The sequence below is a fragment of the Eumetopias jubatus genome, unplaced genomic scaffold (assembly GCF_037043125.1).
Source record: "Eumetopias jubatus isolate StellerSeaLion01/CBP00866 unplaced genomic scaffold, mEumJub1_p1.0 scaffold_1, whole genome shotgun sequence".
NCBI lineage: Eukaryota > Metazoa > Chordata > Mammalia > Carnivora > Otariidae > Eumetopias > Eumetopias jubatus.
The window spans coordinates 44,689,878-44,712,878 of record NW_028274807.1 but is presented as its reverse complement, the minus strand read 5'-3'; the positions used below and the strand labels follow the sequence as shown (position 1 = coordinate 44,712,878).

At 34.4% G+C, this 23,001-nt stretch overlaps 1 protein-coding gene across 3 annotated transcripts in view; it reads right to left on the bottom strand.

Annotated features, from left to right (window-relative positions):
- EPHA6 (EPH receptor A6) overlaps positions 1-23,001 on the bottom strand; it is an 819,528-nt gene that overhangs the window by 634,378 nt on the left and 162,149 nt on the right. For all 3 annotated transcript variants that reach the window (XM_088025312.1, XM_088025358.1, XM_028119182.1), the window contains exon 3: positions 6,531-7,194. In XM_088025312.1, the coding sequence (XP_087881438.1) occupies positions 6,531-7,194 (664 nt within the window). The remainder of the gene's footprint in view (positions 1-6,530; positions 7,195-23,001) is intronic.

Below are 23,001 nucleotides of genomic sequence, written 5' to 3'. Positions count from 1 at the left end.
GGTATTAAAATGGAAGTTAAAGTTTGGTTAAAATAATATACTAAAAATGATCATTTCAAGCCAGCTGATGTTTTAACCTGTTTTTAAAACTGTGACAAAGGACAAAATATAATTACTTAAATTTACTCTTTCTTGGCAATGATACGTTCTATTTTTAGACTCCTTGGAGCCTCTTGATTTCATATTCTTCTCAAGCTGGATGAAGGTCAGGAATTGCTTCATGAAAAAGCAGTTTTATTTGGAATTGAAGGTTATATTGTAAGAGTTTATATTTAGTTGTGAGAACCTTTAGAAAGTGAAAATACTATTTGGGCCAATAAGTATGCCCTTTTATTCTGATCCCAATCTCACCTTTTAGCTTTCCATCATATCCTCAAACCCCCTTATTTAATGCCAGCAAATCTTGGTGTCTCAAAATTTCTTTATGCTCTCTGCTTCCACAGTCATCTCTGATAACATGATTAGACAGAAGATCATAAACAGAGAGCATAAATGTTTCTGAACTGCAGCAAAGGACAGAGCCATGAAGCCTTAATAACAACACTCTTCAGGAGCTCAAATCAATATCTACGTCAGCAAAGGCCCTGTACATCTCATTCACTTCTGTGAACAATAACGCAATGGTTTGAGAACTGCCGCCATCCTTTCCTCCTGAATTTTAAAGCAGCACTAGAGAAAAAAAAAATAAAGCATATACCTAGAAAGAGGAAGAGTTTTAAAAAATCCTCAATGTTTCAGAACTTTTATTTTTCCATAGCCAAGTGTTAATTTGTTAAATTATATTCATGTGATCCTTAAAGGCTTGAAGAATATATCCTTGCAGTATATATGTGTGTGTGTGTGTGTGTGTGTGTGTGTGTGTGTGTATTTTTTTTCTCAGCAGGTATAAAAACCCAAACTCTATTATCTCTAAGTATAAGTGCCACTGTCTTAATGAGGTTTATTTTAAATTAATATCCAAAAGGAATTTATTAGAAATTCATGTCACTTCAAAACTCACAACTGAACAAAAACTGCATTCAATTTTTCATGTTGTTTCCAATTATTTCTTCCATAGTGTTAAAATATTTTTAGATAGGGCGCCTGGGTGGCTCAGTTGGTTAAGCGACTGCGTTCGGCTCAGGTCATGATCCTGGAGTCCCGGGATCGAGTCCCGCATCAGACTCCCTGCTCAGCAGGGAGTCTGCTTCTCCCTCTGACCCTCTGACCCTCTTCCCTCTAGTGCTCTCTATCTCTCACTCTCTCTCTCAAATAAATAAAAAATAAATAAAAAAAAATATTTTTAGATATATGCAGTGAAAGACTATTTGATGTAAATTAATGGTTTATGAATCAACATTATTTTTTAATTCAAACCCTTAAGGAATAAATTAAGAAAATTAAAAAAATAAAATCTGTTAACATTAATATGCCCAAGTATGATAGTTTTAATTATAAACCTATGAGATAAAATTAAAATAGTTATGAAAAATAAGTTGAGATTTGAGCCAAGAATAAAATACTGCTTATTATATATAACAGAATAACCCAAATTACTGTGTTGGTTTTTTTTTTAATTTTCTAATTATGTTATGTTTATCACCATACATTGCATCATTAGTTCTTGATGTAGTGTTCCATAATTCATTGTTTGCGTATAACACCCAGTGTTTGGTTTTAAATTTTAGCATATCCACTTAATGTAATATTTATGTCTATTTAAACCTGATTGATAGCAAGAATAAGAGAACCTCTCCCTTTTATGCTTCTAGAATTTGTATCTAGATATGCCTTAACAATATTATAGAGAAATGAATCACATGTTCTAACATTCAGTAGGACAACTTTTAGGATAAAATATGATAAATTATTTAAATGCAAATAAATACACATTACTCATAACATAATGATAGTATGGATATCATAGATTAATTCTATTTTAAACCAGCTTATTGTGTTTTTGCCACATAACAAATCAAGAGTTCTCAAATCCATTCAAGTAAATTATCAAAATCCCTAAAACCTCATTATAATGTTTCTTATTTATCATATTTTACATCAAAGTTCCAGATAAGTCCATAATTTTTCCATTATTCTCAGTAGCCTGAATTTCAGAAGAGATGTTTAGATACTGTTCTAATTGTGTTCATATCAGATTCCAAAAAATAAACATGGACAAAAAGGGACTAATGAATGATCAATAACTTAGGGCTCCTCTGCACTGGTGGATGGGCAGGAAAAGTTAAATAATCAAGATAAGGTTATGGATGCTTGGAATGAGGAAATGAAAGAGAAACAGAAAGAGAAAATTGAGGAACGGGAAATATGGAATATGGAAATATGGAACGAAAACACAAGGACCAGACTAAAAAATATTTAGGCTTCAGTTCTTAGTCTAGTATCAATTACTGAGTGGTCGCAGGGAATAAAATTCTGTTCTCAGTAATTTAGTATCCTGATTTATAAAATGAGGGATAAAGATATTTTTTTAAAGATTTTATTTTTTTATTTGAGAGAGAAAGAGAGAGTGAACGAGAGAGCACAAGCAGGGGGAGTGGCAGAGGGAGAGGCAGCAGGCTCCTCACTGAGCAGGAAGTCCGATGGTGGGACTCCATCCTAGGACCCTGGGATCATGACCTGAGCCAAAGGCAGACGCTTAACTGACTGAGCCACCCAGGTGCCCCAGGATAAAGATATTTTTTAGAACTTTCCAGATCTAAAGCAACCAGATCTACTGCAAACCTTCCCAAAGAAAACTTTCCTATTTCACAGAAATGAGAAGAAACAAAGCACTCTGTAGGTATACCAATAGTGTCTGCGTTTAAGTACTAAGTAGAGCTTGGTTCTCAGTGCCTTATGATCATTCATATCTAAATTTCTTACCCTTAATTACACACATTTTTTTTAAAAATACTCCTCCTTTATCAGACAGCCCTGGTGAAACAGACATATAAATAGTTCTTATAAATAATGAGGATGAAAATAGGAAGGAGGGAAGGAAGAAAGGGAGGGAGGGGATGACTTAGAGGGCTGACCCAAGAACCACAGAAGGAAGCCAAGAACCACAGAGAACCAATCCCAGGGAGAAGAACTGGGATCTGATCAAAGAATATTCTCTGCCCTTATTATAAGAGATCCTGACAACATTCAGCTGGATTTCAGAATCACAGTGGACCAGTGACAGCTGTATTCCCAGCCCTTAGGAATGGGAGAATCTTTTACAATTATTCTGTCCCTATCCCATGTGTACTGTGTGTGTAACAATAACTTATCTTTTAGTTCTTAGCTGTCCAGGTCAAGAGGAACTTGAGCTACGAAGCTTCATTTACATCTGGACCTGATTTTTAATCGTGCTTTTCTGGACTTCAACATGATGCCATAATGGAATAAATATTTGGGAGGATGTGGGGTTTTGTGCATGAAGGAGGGACATTAATCATGAGAATCCAGAGTGGACTGTGGTATACTGTCACACTGGCTTTCAGGTATTCACTCCCTTGTAGAGTACCCCCTCATATACTCTTTATTTGGCCATTGAAAACCTCCCTCTAAAGGCAGCCACTGTACTGTAAAAAATCTTAGACCAGATTCTTAAATGATGAGACACCATATACAAAGAATTCTGGAAGAGGAGAGGTCATCTTAGACATTCTAGCTCTGGTCAACCTCACAGCTGAATTCAGCTGCCTTAGTGACCTTTGCTTAAAGGAAAAGAACTACCCAGTTGAACCTTGAGAAATCATAAATCAGTGTGGTTTTAAACTGGTAGGTTTTGGGTTCTTTCATCTCAATAACAATAGATAACTAAACCATAAGTTTTATTCCTATTTATCTCTACCACTTACCAAAGTGATTAACAGATAAGCAGGTACTCAAAAATGTTAATAGCTCAAATAAATTAAATGTTCTAACAAAACAGATAAGAAGAAATGATACAAAGATACCGTTTTTTCTTCTCCAGTTAAATACCCACCCACCACCCCACACACGTATATATCTCACATTAAATATGTGACCATATACTATTAGAGCTATGATTTTATTCGTATAAGTTCCACTTAATTGGCCATTTAGCTTACATGTAATTCAGAGATTTGGTTGTGAAATAAGTCGTTGACAGATGGCAATAGAGTCTGATAAAAATTATCATCAAAGGAAATAAAGAAGCGTGCAAAACATCAAAAACAGACACTTAAATGAGTACTCTGAAATGGAGACTGGTGGTAGCGCAAGATACCTCTTTCAAAAAATAAGGTCTACATCCACTCTGGCTTCCTCTGTGTTTGTAAATAGCAATTTGTTGTATTAAATTGGAACCAAGCAGATGAGTGTGTTTTTATTAGTTCTCCATATACTTTATCATGAGTTGATTAGAACCACTACTTTATTTATGGATAAGGAAACTGTGATTTCAAAGTTAATAAGCCATGGATTTAGAATTCAAGCTTAATTCTTCCAATTTCTGCCATCTACTACAAGGAAATGATGAACATTTATACTATACCCACTCTCTTATGTTTCTACAATCAAATAAATTAAAATAAAGATAACAAGCCACAAAAACAGATGAGTCTACCAGTAGCTCTACACAAGCTGATAATGATTATCATTTGTCTAAAATCATCCTTACCCAACAAATGAAAGAATTTTAAGACATATAAATAAGAATGAAATTCACAGAATAAACACTTTAAGAAAAAACATCTAGCCATCAATAACTGTCACTACCTCTTATTCTGTGATTAATACCATAAAAATACAAATATTCAGTAAAAGCTAATTACACAAGTCCTGAGAATTATTCTTTGCATATTTTAAATTATTTTTTACCATATTTTTTTACCATATTTTTACCAATGAATGCCCAGCTTCTACCTAACTTCCCAAATGTGGTAAAACTACGTCATAGTATGTGTAATGTTTTATCCTCAGCTCTTATTATCCTCTTAATTCCACTAATTATTCACATATATTAATTTTTCTTTAGTTTATTTTCTAATGTATAGAAATGTTTTATAAAGCCTCCTCAAAGAATCATTTCTGACTATTCCATTCTAAATCTTTGTTATGGGTGAATAAAAATCCTGAATTCAATCTATATTGATAAACTTGAATGAAACATCTTTTAATAATTAAATAGTGGAGAAAAGCTGATTCATTCCTTATAAAAATTATACTACAGATTGTATGCAAATATTGATATTTTTAGACAACCAAACATAGTGAGTTTCAACATTCAAGAACCCAAGTGTTTTATAAATAGATAAAACCTTTAAAAATTCACAGGTATTTTTTATGACCCTTACATGTATACAAGTATGTTTTTTTCTGACTTTTCTTATTTGTTCTTATTTATCATTTTAAAGAACATGAATATAGCATCAACAAAGAAGTCAATAAATTCAATATACTACAGAAAACAAACTTATAAATCATCCACCATTAAGAGGGAAATATCTGTATTATGTTACTATTTATCAAGCCATAATTTTATTTCTATATTTGTGTTTTGATTACAAGTCCTAAATCCAAACACAATTGATGTATATTATCTTTGTGTAAAATGTTTAAATGTATAAATTTATTAGATTAATAAGCCCTCACAAAATGATTCACATAGAAAGAAAAAATCTTTGATCTTGAAAATTATAGGTATTTTATTATCATAACAATGTGAAAGGTTTGGTTCTAAACTTCATTAGCATTGTGTTTTGTTAATATTTCCTGACAGATCTTACACAAATACTACTATTACAACAACTAAAAGGTAATTTGTTATATGGTGGGAAATTGTACTTACTAGTAGCAAAACATAGGGGCCCTGGGGTGGCACAGTCTGTTAAGCATCCAACTCTTGGTTTCTGCTCAGGTCGTGATCTCAGCGTCCAGGATCGTAACTGTTTCTCCTTCTCCCTTTGCCCCTCCCCACCGTGCATGTGTGCATGCACTCTCTCTCTCTCTCTCTCTCAAATAAATATTAAAAAAAATAGTAGCAAAAGATAAATTAAGCTCTGACACAATCTCCAAACACATAATACCTGCATAAATTATCCTGTATGTTTTGAAACATACATGTGAATTCCTCATTTATTTAAATACAACTTCATCTTATCTAGGTACTATTCAATTACTACAATTCAACATGAAAGAAAGAATTGTTTTCAAACTATCTTTAAATGCCACATTCTCTATAAGTCATCAAACATGAAAATTGAGCAAATGTCCATTTTGAATCCCTTTTGTTTTTTGTTACTGCTATTGATGTTGTTTTACTTTATAAAAATTAGGTGAATACAGTCATTCATATGGCTTAACTACTTTATTGAAGTCAATATGGAGGAACACTTGTCATGGTATAGAACTTTTTTTACATTTTCATGTACCCTTTCTAAGAGGAAAAATAATAAGAAACTATCTTATAGCTAATAATTTCTTCCACAATCAGTTCTGCCAGTAATAGCATTTGAGAATGTATTATTTGAAAATAAATGTTGAAACATTTACCTGTTTAAAACGTCATTTAAATGCATGATAAATTGAGAGTTTCTTACCGTGACAAGAACCTTCGATTTCTTCATATCCTGTACTGCAGATACACCTTCCAAGGGGAACCAGCCAATCTCCATCAGCTCCACAATATAGTTTAGGAGTATCACGCTCTTCCGCACTCTTCACACAAGAGCCCCTTACTTCAACCAAAGAAGAAGAATCAACCCTTGGGATGGTGTCAGGAAACATAGCTAAGTTACGAACAGTGAAGGGGCACTTTTTGTAGAAAACACGGACCGAGACCAGGGCAATGCATGCCCCAATGTCTTGAAAAGCCAGATAAAATCCTTTCCTTTCTATAGGCCCCACCTCACGAATTTCCGTGTTAAGCTTCAGGATACGATCACCCAAATCCATCTGGGTAAAACTTTCATCAGCAGCAATTGTGTCAATCTTTGTATATTGGCTTGGCTTGAATTTAATTCCATGGGACTCATCTGATTCCACATAATACAGATTAAATGTTTCTTTGCAAGTCCCCAAAACCCATGGGATGCTGTTACAATCCCTCAATGTAAACTTCATTTCCACATAAATTTTCTGAGCTGCATCACGGGAGATCCAGTTCGTACGAAGCCAGTTGTTTTGGTTTGGTTCCATTACATTGCATACCTGGTACGTGTGAATGGGCCTATTGTGTTCATCCATTTCAGTGATAGCATCCCACTGCAAGAAGAAAAAAAATCAAATGATTATAAAACCACAGTGGTTAAACAGATATGATTACTTCCAAAATTTTGTTTTAGCAAAGAAATATAAATAAAAAGGATAGAAACAAAGCTATTCAAAGCAACAGTGCAGGAGGATTTTAACCATGAACCTCTGGTTAAGAGTGTGGGTTCTGGACATACCAACTGTCCTGGTATGAACCTTGCTTTACTACCTATTAGTTGTATGACCAAGGGCTACTTACTTTAACCTCTTGTTTCCTTAACTGTAAAATGGAGCTGATAATAATAGTACATGTTTCATAGGGTTGTTGTAAGGTATTTTACTTAATATACGTAAAGCAATGTAAATAGTTCCTGGTACACTATACAAATGTAAAATAGCATCCATTATATGATCAGAATAAATAGACTGATGACAAACACACTGTGGTTACCCACCTGCCATCATATCCAATAGGCCACAAACTGAGATATATTTAGCAGTATTCAATTAAATATTTACATGTCTATCTGACAGAAAATAGACAATAAATAAGGTCATAGATTTATGCAAGAAATATTTATGAGGCACTATTCTGGACACTTGGAATATAGTAGTGAACCAGCTGAACCCTGCTTTTATGGAGCTTACTTCGAGTGAAGAGAGAAGATAAAAACTGTAAATGAGTAAACTGAAAAATATGGTAGAAAGTACAATGGGAAAAATTAAGGCAGGGAGATGGAGAAGAGGGTTGCCACTTTAAATTGGGTGGCCAGAAAACGCCTTTCTGAGATGGTGACGTTTAAGCAATGTCATGGAGGTGAGAGAGTGAACCTTGTCGAGGAAATAGTAAGTACAAATACCCTTAGTCAGGAGTATACAGGTATATCTTAGGAACAGTATGAATGGGCACTGGAAGCACACTAGGTAACAGGACAGAAAGAGAAAGGACAAAAATAAAGCCTTTATAAGGCATTTTAAAAACTTTACTGAGCTGCATCATTGGATTATCTTCACTTCTACATGTTGACATTGAGCATTCTGCCATTTATACGCATATAAAACTTTGTTTATCCTTTTTCACAAATTTAATAATAATCTCTAAGTACCTTGAAATAAACTGGCATTGTCGGTATTTACACATCTAAATATTGATAATTCCAAATTATAAATAGAGAATGTAATTGTATTTTATTTGTATAGTAATAGTGATAATTTTCAATAGATTTAAAAAAACATTCTGGTAATCTTATAGCCTTTTTGGGAAAACATGCCAGTCATCATAGTTTCTCATTTCTATTAAAGTATCCTGGAAAAAAACTATTTTCTACAGTGATTAAGTATTTTATTTCTCAATACCATATTTCAGTGATTTATAAGATTATTTAACACATCCTGTTTGCAGTTTCTTACTTTAATTAGCTGTAGAATCACTTAATCAAGACTAGTTGAATTTCACTTAGCAGTTTCTAATAGAATGGCTACTTTCTTCAGTCTACAGGACAGTTATGACACTAACCACTTTCAGTATCTACTGCGTATTTCCATGAAGAAAGAATTTATGTTATCATGCAACCTTAAAAATAATCTGCTTCTAAAAATTTTGTTTATAAGTTGCTAACTTGAACTTCATAGGATGTTTTCCAGGAGAAACAATAAGTTCCTTTGGGACTGTGGATGTAATTTTGCAAAACATCCTTGATAAACATAGGAGTTATCCAATAATCTCATGAAGATACATTCAATTACCCATCTAAATGTTTTTCATTCTAGTGATCATGGTCTTACACTTAAACTTAAGGCAAACCACTATCATAGCTCATCTTAAAGGCAAACTAACCATTCAGAATACAAGCAGTGAAGCAAGATGCACATAATAAAATCTGTAAACTACCAAAATCAGTATCCAAAATTCTAAGGATTTCACCCACTAGAGAACATCAGAGGTACTCAACCAAGGATTATTCCAATTTTAGAAAATTTTCTAATCAGAACTGATTTTGTTTCTCAGGAAATGCATGTAATTATTATGGTCTACACTGCATCCTCTACTCTCCCATATAGAAGTATGGAGCTATATTCTCAATAAATTCTGTTTGAATAATTATATTTTAACATCTTCACACTATACCCCTTCACATTAATAAGTATTAACCATGCTTATCACAATCAATTCTCCCAAAATATCAGATTTAACTAAAATGTCAAAAATTGCCTCTTGTGACAAAAAAAAAAAAAATCCTGAAATCATTTCATATCTTTATTTAAAAATGTGTGGGTTTGGGGGAAAAATGTTTAGATGGAAAGAAAAGTCAGGAATGAGAACAATATAACATACACTCACTGAATCAAAAGTTATCTGAACCAAGGGATGAGGAAATGACAAAATACACACAAAGAATAAGAACTGTGGTTCTTCTCAAAGACACTCCATAAAGATTCTTAATAAAATGGTGCATCATTTTCTGGGTTAAATTTGTGATATTCAATGGTCAATAGTGTTTCTTCTCAATGAAGGGGAGTAAGTCGGAGGGGGAGACGAACCATGAGAGACGATGGACTCTGAAAAACAAACTGAGGGTTCTAGAGGGGCGGGGGGGGTGGGGGGATGGGTTAGCCTGGTGATGGGTATTAAAGAGGGCACATTCTGCGTGGAGCACTGGGTGTTATGCACAAACAATGAATCATGGAACACTACATCAAAAAAAAAAAGCATAAAGGAATCTTTGGAATGATGAAAAAAAAGTAGTGTTTCTTCTCTCTTTAATTTTTATAAAGGAAGTCAGAATTAGATTTGGGTACCAAAATAGTTAAAACAGATCAGCTGTTAAATTTCACCTTATCCAAAAATATTGAAAGTAACTGAAATTAAATTTTTAAATTTGAATCTAATTAAAACAAGAATATAAATTCAATGTTGGTATAATTTCTAGAAGACTATGAAGTTTGCTAAAAATATTAACATAAGCAGATGCAGAATTAGTGTGATATTTTAATTATACAATTATATAGCCTTCAGAAATATTGCACATACACATAGTTATATCTTTGTTTACCCAGTTATATAAACTTTTTGTTATAATTTTCAAGTATTAAAATAAGGTCTCTAAAATTGTGGAGTCCACAGTAAGAATGGGAATATGAGGGCTCACAGACCACATTTCTAAATATGTTAAAATGATAAATCATTCTTTAAATCAGATCAAATTCGGGGCACCTGGGTGGCTCAGTTGTTAAGCTGCTGCCTTCGGCTCAGGGCATGATCCCAAGTCCTGTGATCAAGCCCTGCATCCGGCTCCCTGCTCTGCGGGAAGCCTGCTTCTCCCTCTCCCACTCCCCATGCTTGTGTTCCCTCTCTCGCTGTGTCTCTCTCTGCCAAATAAATAAATAAAATCTTTAAAAAAAAAATAAATCAGATCAAATTCTAAATATGTTCTCTTTGTCTAAGTTGCAGATACATTCATAAAACATGGAAGGTCAGGTTCAAATTTAAAACACTGGGCCTTTGAAAAAACTAACTTTTGGGACTACATCAAAATAAAAAGCTTCTGCACAACAAAGGAAACAACCAACAAAACTAAAAGACAACCTACTGAATAGGAGAAGATATTTGCAAATGACATATATGTAAAAGGGTTAGTAGCAAAAATGTATTAAAAAATGCATCTCAACACCAAAAAAATAATAATCCAAATAGGCAGAAGATATGAACAGACATTTCTCCAAAGAAGACATCCAAATAGCCAACAGAAACATGAAAAAATGCTCTACATCACTCAGCATCAGGGAAATACAAATCAAAACCACAATGAGATACCACCTCATACCTGTCAGAATGGCTGAAATTAACAATACAAGAAACAGGTGTTGGTGAGGATGTGGAGAAAAGGGGAAATCTCATGCACTATTTGCAGGAATGCAAATTGGTGCAGCCACTGTGTAAAACAGTATGGAGGTTCCTCAAAAAATTAAAAAAGAGAACTACTCTATGATCCAGTAATGTCATTACTGGGTATTTACCCAAAGAATACGAAACCCCTATGTTTATTGCAGCATTATTTACAACAGTCAAATTAAAGAAGCAGCCCAAGTGTCTATCAATAGCTAAATGGATATAGATATGGTATATACATACAATGCTATATTATTCAGCCATAAGAAAGAATGAAATCTTTCCATTTGCAACAACATGAACGGAGCTGGAGAGTATAATGCTAAACGAAACAAGCCAGTCAGAGAAAGACAAATACCCTATCATTCCACTCATATGTGGAATCTAAGAAATAAAACAAATAAACAGCAGGGGGAAGGGGAAGAGAGCCAACTTAAAAACAGACTCTGAACTACAGAGAACAAACTGATGGTCACCAGAGGGGTGGTGAGTAGAGGGATGGGGGAAAAAAGTGAAGGGGATTAAGAATATTCTTAATCTTGATGAGCACTGAGTAATGTATGGAAATGTGGAATCACTATATTGAATACCTCAAACTAATATAACACTGTATGTTACCTACACTGGAATTAAAATTTTAAAATTTTAAATGTAAAATTTAAAAAATCATATTGAATACTTGTCCTTTGAGTTCTATTTTAGCATGTGTAGCCCATAGAGAGACAGCCCTGAACCTTACTTAGCCAATCCCACTTCTCTTTCCTTCCCTGACTCTAGCTCTACCCCATATCATGAAAGGCTTCACATATGCACGTATGAGCATCCCAGCCCTCATGTCCAAGCTGTGCCCCTCTCCTCCTACAAAAAGCTGTCAATTTTGGCCTTCTAATCAACCTAGGTTGAACATACCAGTGGCACAGTACACCCACTGGAGGATGGAGCCCAATAAGAAGCCATGAAGTTCTTACCAGTGAGATCATATGATACATGTCACTGATAGGAATTCTTAACCTCAGGAAACAAACTGAGGGTTGCTGGAGTGGTGGGGGGTGGGAAGGATGGGTGGCTGGGTGATAGACATCGGGGAGGGTATGTGCTATGGTGAATACTGTGAATTGTGTAAGACTGATGAATCACAGACCTGTACCTCTGAAACAAATAATACATTATATGTTGAAAAAAAAAAAAAAAGAAGATAGTAGGAAGGGAAAAATGAAGGGAGGGGAACCAGAGGGGGAGACAAACCATGAGAGACTATAGACTGAGAAACAGAGGGTTCTAGAGGGGAGGGGGTGGGGGATGGGTTAGCCTGGTGATGGGTATTAAAGAGGGCACGCACTGACTGGAGCACTGGGTGTTATACGCAAACAATGAATCATGGAACACTACATCAAAAACTAATGATGTAATGTATGGTGATTAACATAACATAATAAAAAAAAAAAGAAAAAAAGAAGCCATGAAGTTCTCTAAAGAGCTTAGATCCCACACTTTTGTTCTGTACCACACTGTAGGTAAGACCCCAGAATTCCTTGCTCAGATGACTTCAAGTCTTCTTTTAAAAAGAAGAATTGCAATTAATATACAAGACTAATCTATATGCACACACTTTTTAGCAAATGTAGCCCTGCACCACATATGTTTAATGGGTAAAAGTTTTTGCCCCTATGTAAAACAAACACATAATTTATTCTATAGCTGTAAAGTATTTAGATGTACAGATACCTGGCTATTGTAGAAATTACAAGATGAAAATATGTATCAAACCTGTTATTAATTCTTCTATGAAGTTGGTCAATTCTGTCAGCTGCTTGCTTTTACATAATAGGTACTGAACCCAAAATACTCTGACTCCTTAATCTCATGCTTATTAAAAAATATTTTTATATAGGACTTAAAATACCCATACAAAATAGTTCACTAACATATAATGTATAAAAGAGCTCAGTACTACAAAAATTAAACCACATATACTTCTGTACAGTAGAATATCTTGCAAATCATATCTTGCAAATTATATCCATTCTTCTGGCCTAGATGAATAGAATAGAGAGTTTTTTCTGTCTCATGGTAGTTTTATAAGTCCTTTCTTTGAATCAAGGAGTGGATAAATTACAAAATGATGATTGGAAAAGTTTTGTAACTTGGAGTATTCTGCTCAGTGAGAAGTTTTGGTTAAGTAAGAATCAGCTGTACACCAAAGGGTTCTCTCTTTTATAAACTTCAAGGGTATCTTGGATTCATTGACTCCTGAGGGCAACTATTTTGTATACTGAATTTATACTTCTCAAAGCTTTTTCACAAATGTTAACTTACTTGTTTCTCATCAATCCAATAAAGCAAGATAAATATTTTCATTTTCATATTACTGATAAGGAACCCAATATTTAGGAATTACTCATTGCCCAGTGTCGCATGGACCAAAGACTGAAACCAGACCTTTTAATTTCCTTTTCTGTATTTTATGATTTTGCTGGCATACTTATTGGCCTGAGAGAGACTGCCCCTCCCAGGGCTAGCCAATTAGAGATAGCAGGCCTGAGCCTAATGCATATCTTTCATATGCAAATCAACCAAACCTGAGTCTATGGCCCCAGCTACTTCCTTATTTAACTCTCTAGTATGCCAAACCAATATTTTCCCTGCCCTTAATTATCCCAGAGCCAGATGCCAGGCAACTAGAGACCACCTGTAAGTCTAAAGCCTGTAGGAGCTATTCCAACTAGCTAATCCTAAACTCTACTCTGCCCTACCTTGCCTTTCCCACAGGAAACCCAATAAAGGTTCTGACTCAGGCTCTCCCCCACCCCGTCTTCTGTCACTTGACCAAAACCTGTGGCCCTGTGTGGCATGTGATTACTCCTCTATTGAGTCCTGTGAATATAACAAAATTTGTTTTTCCAAGTCTAGTACTGGTTTCCTCCTGGGGCCTCAGGGACTTTACCATATCATAACCAACACTAACATTCTTAGAACAAATAGCATATGGGTCATGAGACAGTCTTCCTGAGAACCCTTCAGAGGACAACTGATTCTTGCTTAACCAAAAGCTTTCACTGAGCAAGACACTACAAGTGGCAAATCTTTTTCTATTCATCACATTTAATTCATATATCCTCTCCTTGATCTAAAAAAAAAAAAAAAAAGAACTCATAAAATGACTGAATGACAAGCTCTCTCTCTTCTATTCATCCAGGCCTTAAGAGCAGATACATTTTGCAAGATATTCTACCCTGCAAAAGTATGTATTAAAGTAATTAAACAAGGATGCCATTAGACTGAGGTGGCCCTAATGCCTTTGCAGACTACTTAAGCAAACTGAAACCTAAGCTATACTAACTTCCTGCAAATGCCCCAAGGTTAGAAAAACAAAACCTATGAACAACACAATTGTGAAGCCAACCAGGCTTTCCCAAATAAGGCACCCACTTAAGCTACAATCAAATAATCTCCTTGCTTTGCTTCCACATCTGCTCTATAAAAGCCTTTTCCATAGCTTCTGTTAGCAGAGTGACCCTTAACCACTTTTGTTTTGACACTGTCTGATTCAAATTTATTCAAATATACTCTTAGAAATTTTAATATGCCTCAGTTTATCTTTTAATACACACAAAATTTGAGTTTTGCTCTAATGAGCTCTTTTCTGCATTATTTATCAGTGAGTAGTTTTATATTATTTTTTAAGTCTTATATGTAAAATATTAAAAAATTAAACAATATAAGATAGAGGAGTTAGAATATTTTGAGTTCAGTTCCTATTATGTAAAAGCAAATAGCTGACAGAATTGACCAACTTAATTTCGTTGTTTTTTTTTTTTTTAAGATTTTATTTATTTATCCGAGAGAAAGAGAGAATGCAAACATGAGTGGTGGGAAGGGGCAGAGGAAGAGGGAGAAACAGGCTCCCACTGAGCAGGGAGCCTCATATGGGGCTGGATCCCAGGGCCCCAGGGATGGTGACCTGAGCCGAAGGCAAATGATTAACCAACTGAGTCACTCAGGCACCCAGAATCGACCAACTTAATTTCAATTGCAGAACTAATGATAGGCCTGATTATTTCATAGTGTGATTTCCCCAGTTACAAGGATCATGTAAATCTAAATATTTTACACTAGAGAATGTTACGTGTGTGATTGTTTTAAACAGGTGCAGGAACTTTTACACCCTGGAAACACTTGGTACAGGGTTAAAGTTATCAAAAGTTTGTGCATATGACTTAGTGCTTTATGGCACCTAAGAATATTTCTCCACTGATGGATCTCTTGGGCAGTATCATTTAAAGGGAATGTTTCTTAGAAGTGACAGGAAGTCTAAAGAGCTATGAACAGTACTTAATCCATTTATGCCTGAGGTTCTCTAAAACCCCATCTCACCCACACAACATGAATTTTTGTTTCCACAGCAAGCTAAATAAACTAGGCCAAAAAGCTGGATTCCTTTTGGGCATAGAAAATTAGAACAGAGAAATTAATTCTTAAAGCAACTAGCAGTCATTGTGGAATCAGATTTCTTTCTTTTCTGAGAACAAAATAAGGCAATCAAATAGCCTTTCTAGGCAAGAATATTCAGACAATCTGCTGGTAAATTGACCCAAACATCTAAACTGCAGATGTAAATCTTTCAAATTTATACTTTCTTCCCTCCTGAAAATCTTTGGAATTCATCAGGAATATAAACTTATTTCAAAAATAAATTTTTAAATTTTAAAATTTTAAAATAAAAGTAGATAGTCTGTTTCTCAGCATAGAAAGGGCTGTTGGTAAGCTAATTATAATTTCAAATAGCAGTAATAAGTCCTGATTACTTACTCAAAAACCATAGTTCAGAAAACTTGTAGGAAAAGAAGTAAATAACCCTCATACTAACATGCTCACCACTGTATCTCCAGACAGAAAAGGGAGGGGGAAAGATCATATCCTTAGGACCCTAAACAGCTTCAGGGCTGGTCTGTTTTATTGAAAAAAAGAAAAAAATCAGTAAAAACCAAAGTTAAATATGCTGATTGTAGGGACTAGGGAAGTAAGCACTTTAATAACATTGAAGAATGAGATAGCTATAAAAAAATATTTTGGATTTCACGTTTAACCTGTGCTTTCCAAATGAATAAATACTTTTTATATGCATGTGAAATTGTTTTTCTCTCTTCCCTTTTCCCTCTGCCTTTAAAAAAATCACATACTACAATACTACGAGACAGTCTAATATTAAAATTAGTAAGTCTTAATTTTATTTCTGCTTCCATTTGCAACAGATCCCAGCTATAAGCTAATAGGGAGATAAATATGTGGTGAAAAATATTTTTCTTGATTTATTTCTTTAACATGTATTTTGATAAATACAGAAAGAAAAGATATAGGAAGAAAACAGAATATAACAAAAGATCATTTCAAAGATATAGAATCCAAAAGAGCAAAGGCCTTTTTAAGTTGGCTACCATTATATTGGCAGTTGATTAATTAATAAAGCAATGAGATAGCCTATTATTCAGACTTTTTCCAAAGGTAAAAGATAATCTAAAGATAGATTAAAGTAAAACAAAAACAACAATAAAATAATGATAAACCTGTAATTCTTACTTTCAATGTATACCTTGTTACCAAGTGTTTTGTAGTATGTGGCTGTAACTAAGTATTCCTCAAGATTGAACTAAATTTAAATGAGAAAGGGAGACAGGGGAAGAAAACCTTCAGCATCATTCTAAGAATGATAAAAACAGAAGAGCTGAGAATGAAGACAAGCCTTCATTTGGTAAAATGGCATATATTTGATTTGTTCCAAACATTTTCCTCTTACCTTGCATAATCCAAATAAACTAAAGCTGTTGAATGCACATAGGCATGTCTTTAGGTAACATTGTAGTGGCTTAATTTTTAAATCATAAGCATCTAATATTCTCAATCAAAGAAAAGCTTGTTAAAGGGGCTTTCTTATTCTATGTGATATTTTCCTCAGAAACACTTAAATATTCACTTTGAGTCAATATACTGACATAAACTTAGAAAATTAGTGCTCTGAATTCTGCTGCTAGGCATGTAGTTAATAACATAAATCTGTTTTTGCAGCAGAAAAGTGAAGGTTCTGCATTTAAATGATAACTACTTTCAGAGAATAAAACAAGAAGCAAAATGTATCATCTGTAGATACATTTCTATTTCACTTTGGGCAAACATAAAACTTTTTTATTAGCACTACAAAGATACTTAATAAAAAAAAGAACGAATCAATGGCATGTCTAGAAGACAACTGCTGAGACTAAGTAAGTTTTATAAATAAATTTATTATTTTTGGTGCATTTGTCCTATTAACAGGATCAAAATATTATCGGAAAAAAGGTAATTTCCATTATGAAGAAATGATTCTTCCCATAAAAAATTGTCATATGAAGATTAAAAATTCTTAGAGTCTATCTTCTGAATGTCTGAAAGCCTTAATTGGTATAAAAAAGTTGAGATTTTTCTCTTGAACAATGAAGATGCTGTAAATGTCATATTTAAATATGATTTCTACAATAAAGATACGGTAAATATTCATCTGAATTACTCTGCCTTATATTCAACAATACAAGAATACCTTGCTAGTTTCCAGAGGACTTTGCAAATATTGAAAACATATACAAGTCCTGGTTTTATGTATGAGGACACTGACTTAAAGTTGACTTCTTTAGTTTACAAAGATAACAGAAAAGTCAATACCACAAGTATCTGAAAAGTCCTATTGGTCCCTATGGAGTCTTTGAACTAAAATAAATTTAGGTAGCTTGTATTCTCTCTGAGGGCAGGCACTTTGTTTTATTCATCACTCTATCCTTAGTACCAGTGGGATACAACACCAGGATTATAGTAGGTTTTATGTATTTGTTTAATGTAGACAGGAATAATAGAAGGCTTGAATTGTAAACCAATTCTGAATGCTTCCACTAATGGGAGACCTATTTACTTTTAAATCAGGATTCTAAATATCACACATTATTGAGAGATATATACACTTTGAGCTACCTCCTAAACTAATCATCTTGTTTTAGAGCTTTCACAATGACATAGCTGAACATAAAAATTTCAGATGACTTAACTGAAGCCTGTAAACATCAGATGAGTCAGCCAGCATTATGCTAATACACACGATTTTAAGGTAGGATGAAGACTCAGGTTTCGAACTGAGAGGTGCTCTGTCTCTATACGTGTATGTATGATTTCAAGAGGGAGGGAGGAAAAGGAAAGGAAAATGGAATCAGGAGTATGTGTTTACACCAGAAGAGAGAGTGAACTGAGCAGCTAAAATAATACCCAGGCTCACTGACCCAGTCAATCATCTATCATTGCTCTAATTACTAATAAAGTCGATAGCACTGATTCTCATTAATTTTCTACTTTAACTAAAAGATATAATATGTAAGTATATTAAATTATGAATTGGTAATTCTTACAAACACAAAGTATGAAATAAATGAATAATCAAACTGTATATGTTAATGCAAGTTAGGAGAAGAAACCTCCAAGAGAGTGGTGTTCTATACACATTAGGGAAGAAAATGACTAATGAAAGAGAAAGTATTTAAGCATATCAAATGCTGCCAAAATGTCCAGTACAATAAAGATAGTCCAATATCTACTGGATTTGTTAACAGAGAAGTTAGGGCAGCTATGACAAGAAAAGGTCTGGTGCAGTGCCAATGTGGGCAGAAGCACAATCTTCATGCAGAAATCTGGAGAAGAGTGCTTTCTTATTATAGACACATAATGTGTAAAATAAATTTATAGAGATTATTCCAAAGTAAGAAGATGATTCTGTATCTATCTTCTTAGTTTATGTTCTGGTCCATATGTTGTTTAACACTTCACAAAAATATCAATTTTGACTTGTTTTTTCAAATTATATTAGACCTCCACAATTCAATTAAAACAGTAACTCTACCCAGGACTACATTTCCATGGGAATGGTTCCTGGTAGGTCAAAACTTGACATCAAAATCCTACACGTAAAACTATGTCTAATGATCATCGGCCACTCCAATGGCTTCAAACATACTTGTATGCATTAATTAACTGACATAAAGATATAAATTACATGTGCCACATATGAATGTCTGACTTGAATAAAATTACAATAGGTTACACTCATTAAATTTGCATATTTGTATTCAATGATTCTTAAACACAGCATATAAATGCATATATAGTGGGAAAAGTATAAAAGCACAGGCACTATTCTTTTCAAATAACTCCATGGGACTGATTTCCAGTTATTAAAAAATTATTTTAGAATAACAAGTTAGTAGTAATTAGAAGGAAAATTTTACACTGCTGAGCCAAGTTGAGAATTTTCCCCTACACCCTATTTTTAATCTCTCAAATTATTAACAACCTATGGTATAGTTTAGATGTACTATATTCTTTCTGTACAACAATTTAAAAGAACTGCATGCCTTTATATAGGATCTGACACAATCATTACTGCGCAATAAGCCAGACAGTGTAATGAACTTACCCTGTTATTTCAAACAACCTTTAGAAAAAGTTCCATTAATCTTTTCTTAGGAAAAAGAAAAAAAGCAAAATAATATTTGAAGCTAACTAAATAACAATGCTTAACAACCGTTCATCCTGCAAACTTCAAGGAAAAAACTATCCCTGAATATTACATATTATATTCTACAGAATAATAAATGAAAATTGCTGTTAGCATAGTAATAAAACTTATGATGCATCACACAGAATTTTAAGGTCATGTTGGGAACATAAATCTTTCAGCTCTGAAAAATATTATATGGACCCTATAGGTGCTTTGTAAAAGACAAAGATGATTGGATGCTAATTATCATGTATACTTCTGATTAATCCAATATTTTTAAGAAATAGAAGAACATGAGGGTATTATCAGTAAATATTTATGAAATATTTTTATATAGATACACTCTTGAAATACACAAAAATATATACATTTGCTTATATTGCATTTTTTGTATGAAAATATATAATTCATAAGCCCAGTAAGCAAAACATTGCATATTTCCTAAGTAGATAAAAATCAAAAGGACATAGAATTAAACTAGGTACTACATGCTTAAATAGATATGATTCCCACAGTTAAAAGCTTACATTCAAAGCTAGCATCATCTCTAACATTTACTTAAAGGATCTAACATATACTAGAAATAGTCAATATTTAGAGTAATAATTTAAACTAAATGCAAGAGTTTACAAGTTGATAGAAAATAATAAATTAACATATTCATCTGAGAAAATAGAAATATAGTAAAGTAGAAGATAGAAAAAATTCCAGATAAAAGAGTCATGAGGGGAGTGAAAAGAAAAAAAATTGTAAACCAGCATATAAACAGAAGGTACAGAAGATATACATATCATTATCAAGCAGTAATCATTAAATATCTACTTTTAAAAAATAAAGATTCCTGGATTTAATAATAAACAAAATCTAACTGCAACCCACAGTCCCTCTTTCAAATTTTCTCCAAGGACATTAATTTCTTTCACTATTTAGAGTCGTTCAGCCCTACTCTGTCACCTCTGTTTCCAAATTTAAATACAAAAATATATAAAAGTGCTTGGCAAGACAAAGAATCAATAATGAAAACACAACACACCCACAGGAAAGAGTAACTGTCACACATCAGCACATTGCTAGTAAGAGTAAAAACTAATAAAAAAACACCAAAAAGTTAGGAGTAAAAGGACTTCCAAGAAAAAATACTGGCACAGTGGGTACCAATCATGAAAAACTTGGTAATATATTTAAGAATTCTAAGAAGGTATTTAAGCCATGGATCTAGAAATTCCACTTCTAGAATTTTATCATAATAAGGTTTAAAAAATAACTGTGGAATAGTGAAATGAAAGAATGACATTTAGTCATTAAAATTCATTTTGAAAAGAACATTTAATGGCTTATAAAAATGTCCATGATATATTAAGTGGAAAAATTGAATTATAAAACAAGCTAACTAGGCTGGAAGATGGTAGTGGAGTACGAGGTCTGTAGACTCACCCTGACGCATGAATATAACTAGTTAAATATCAAATCTTCCTAAATAACCAGAAATTGACTGTAATTCTGGCAGAACAAACTCCACAACTAAAGGCAGAGAAGAGGCCAAATCAAAGAAAGCAGGAAGTATGTTGGCAGTTTGGGAGAGAAAGCCGCTGTAGTGGGGAGGGAGCTGGAGTCTCAGAGAAGGGTAAGAAATACACTCGCACACAGCAAGCACACAAGGAAAATGAATCCCCATAACAACTGGCTTGCAAAATGGGAAGGACCAAATTTCATAACTTCTGGCAACCAGTGGATCTTAAAGCCTGGAGTTTTAAAGGTCAGTGAGTTTACTGGGATCTAGCCCAGAGGGCATTGTGCACTCTTACACAGAAGACAGAAAAACAGTCTGAGGACACAGAGCATGGAAGCAGCTATCTGAAGAGTACCTGGTGCACAGAGTGGGGACGTTATTCACTCTTCTCAGACAGCATCCCAGAAGGATAGGGTTCACTGAGATACCCGTCCAGGAACAAAGAAACTGGTTTCTGCCATTTGCCTCCCGACTTCTCTACATAAGCACAGAGCTACCTGCTGGAACCAGCACAGCAATGACACTGCCTATCTAACTTGCTTATACCAAGCACCATCCCCCCACACACTCTGGCAGAACTGCCCCTCCCAGTCATGCTTGCCTCAGTCCCAGCATAGCAGATCCTCTCTCCCAGAAGACCTGCCCAAACCTCTGCTCACACTCTGTCTCCCCACTTGGGAGGTTTGCAGAGCCTCCCAGTGGCCATGCTGATGGGTCTTACTTCACAGAGTAGGGCACACCTAGTTAAAACATGTTACATTCAGATGCACCTGAGTGGTTCAGTCAGTTAAGTTTCTGACTCTTGGTTTTGGCTCAGGTCATGATCTCACAGCCATGAGATTGAGCCCCACATGTAGAACTATGTCTAATGATCATCAGCCACTCCAATGGCTGGAGTCTGCTTAGGATTCTCTCTCCCTCTCCCTCTGCCTGTCCCACTTGTGCTCTCTCGCTCTCTCTCTCTCTCTCTCTCTCTCTCTCAAATAAATAAATAAATAAATACATCTTTAAAAACAAAAACATGTCACATTTAGGCCAGGGACCAGCACTCCACACAACAGGCAAAAACTGTTGCAGATGACTGGCCTGAAGGATAAAGCATCTAAGACAAAACAGCAGTGCACAAATAGCACACATTGGAGAGTGCCAGAAGTGCCAGGCCCTGGGGAATAGGGAAAACTACACAGCAGAGCACTACAGGACCTCTTCTTCATAAGGCCATTACCTTCAAGAACAGGAGGTGTAGCTGACTTTCCTAGCACACAGAAATAGGCGGAGTGACTTTGAAAAAATGAGAAGGCAGAGAAATTTATCCCAAATGAATAAGTAGAAAAAGGCCAGAGATCTAAGTGAAGCAGATATAAGCAACATGCCTGATGGCATATTTAAAGCAATGATTATAAGGAACTCTCTGGACTTGAGAAAAGAGTAAAATGCATCAGTGAGACCCTTAACAGAGAGAAAGGAATAACATAGCATAGATAAAGGGCTCAATAAATGAAATGAGAAACATGCTTGATGCGATGAACAACAGTCTGGAAGAAGCAGAGGAATAAATTAGTGACCTAGAAGACAGAGTAATAGAAAGGAATCAAACTGAACAAAAGATAGAAAAAAGAATTACGCAAAATGAGAACAGACTTAGGGAACTCAGTGACTCCATCAAATGTAATAACATTCATTTTATAGGGATCCCTAAAGAGGAAAAGGGAGCAGCAAATTTATTTGAAGAAAAAATGTAGGAAAACTTCCCTAATCTTAGAAAGGAAACAGATATCCAGATCCAGGAGGCACAGAGAACTCTCATCAAAATCAACAAAAGCATATTTACACCAAGACATACTGTAATTA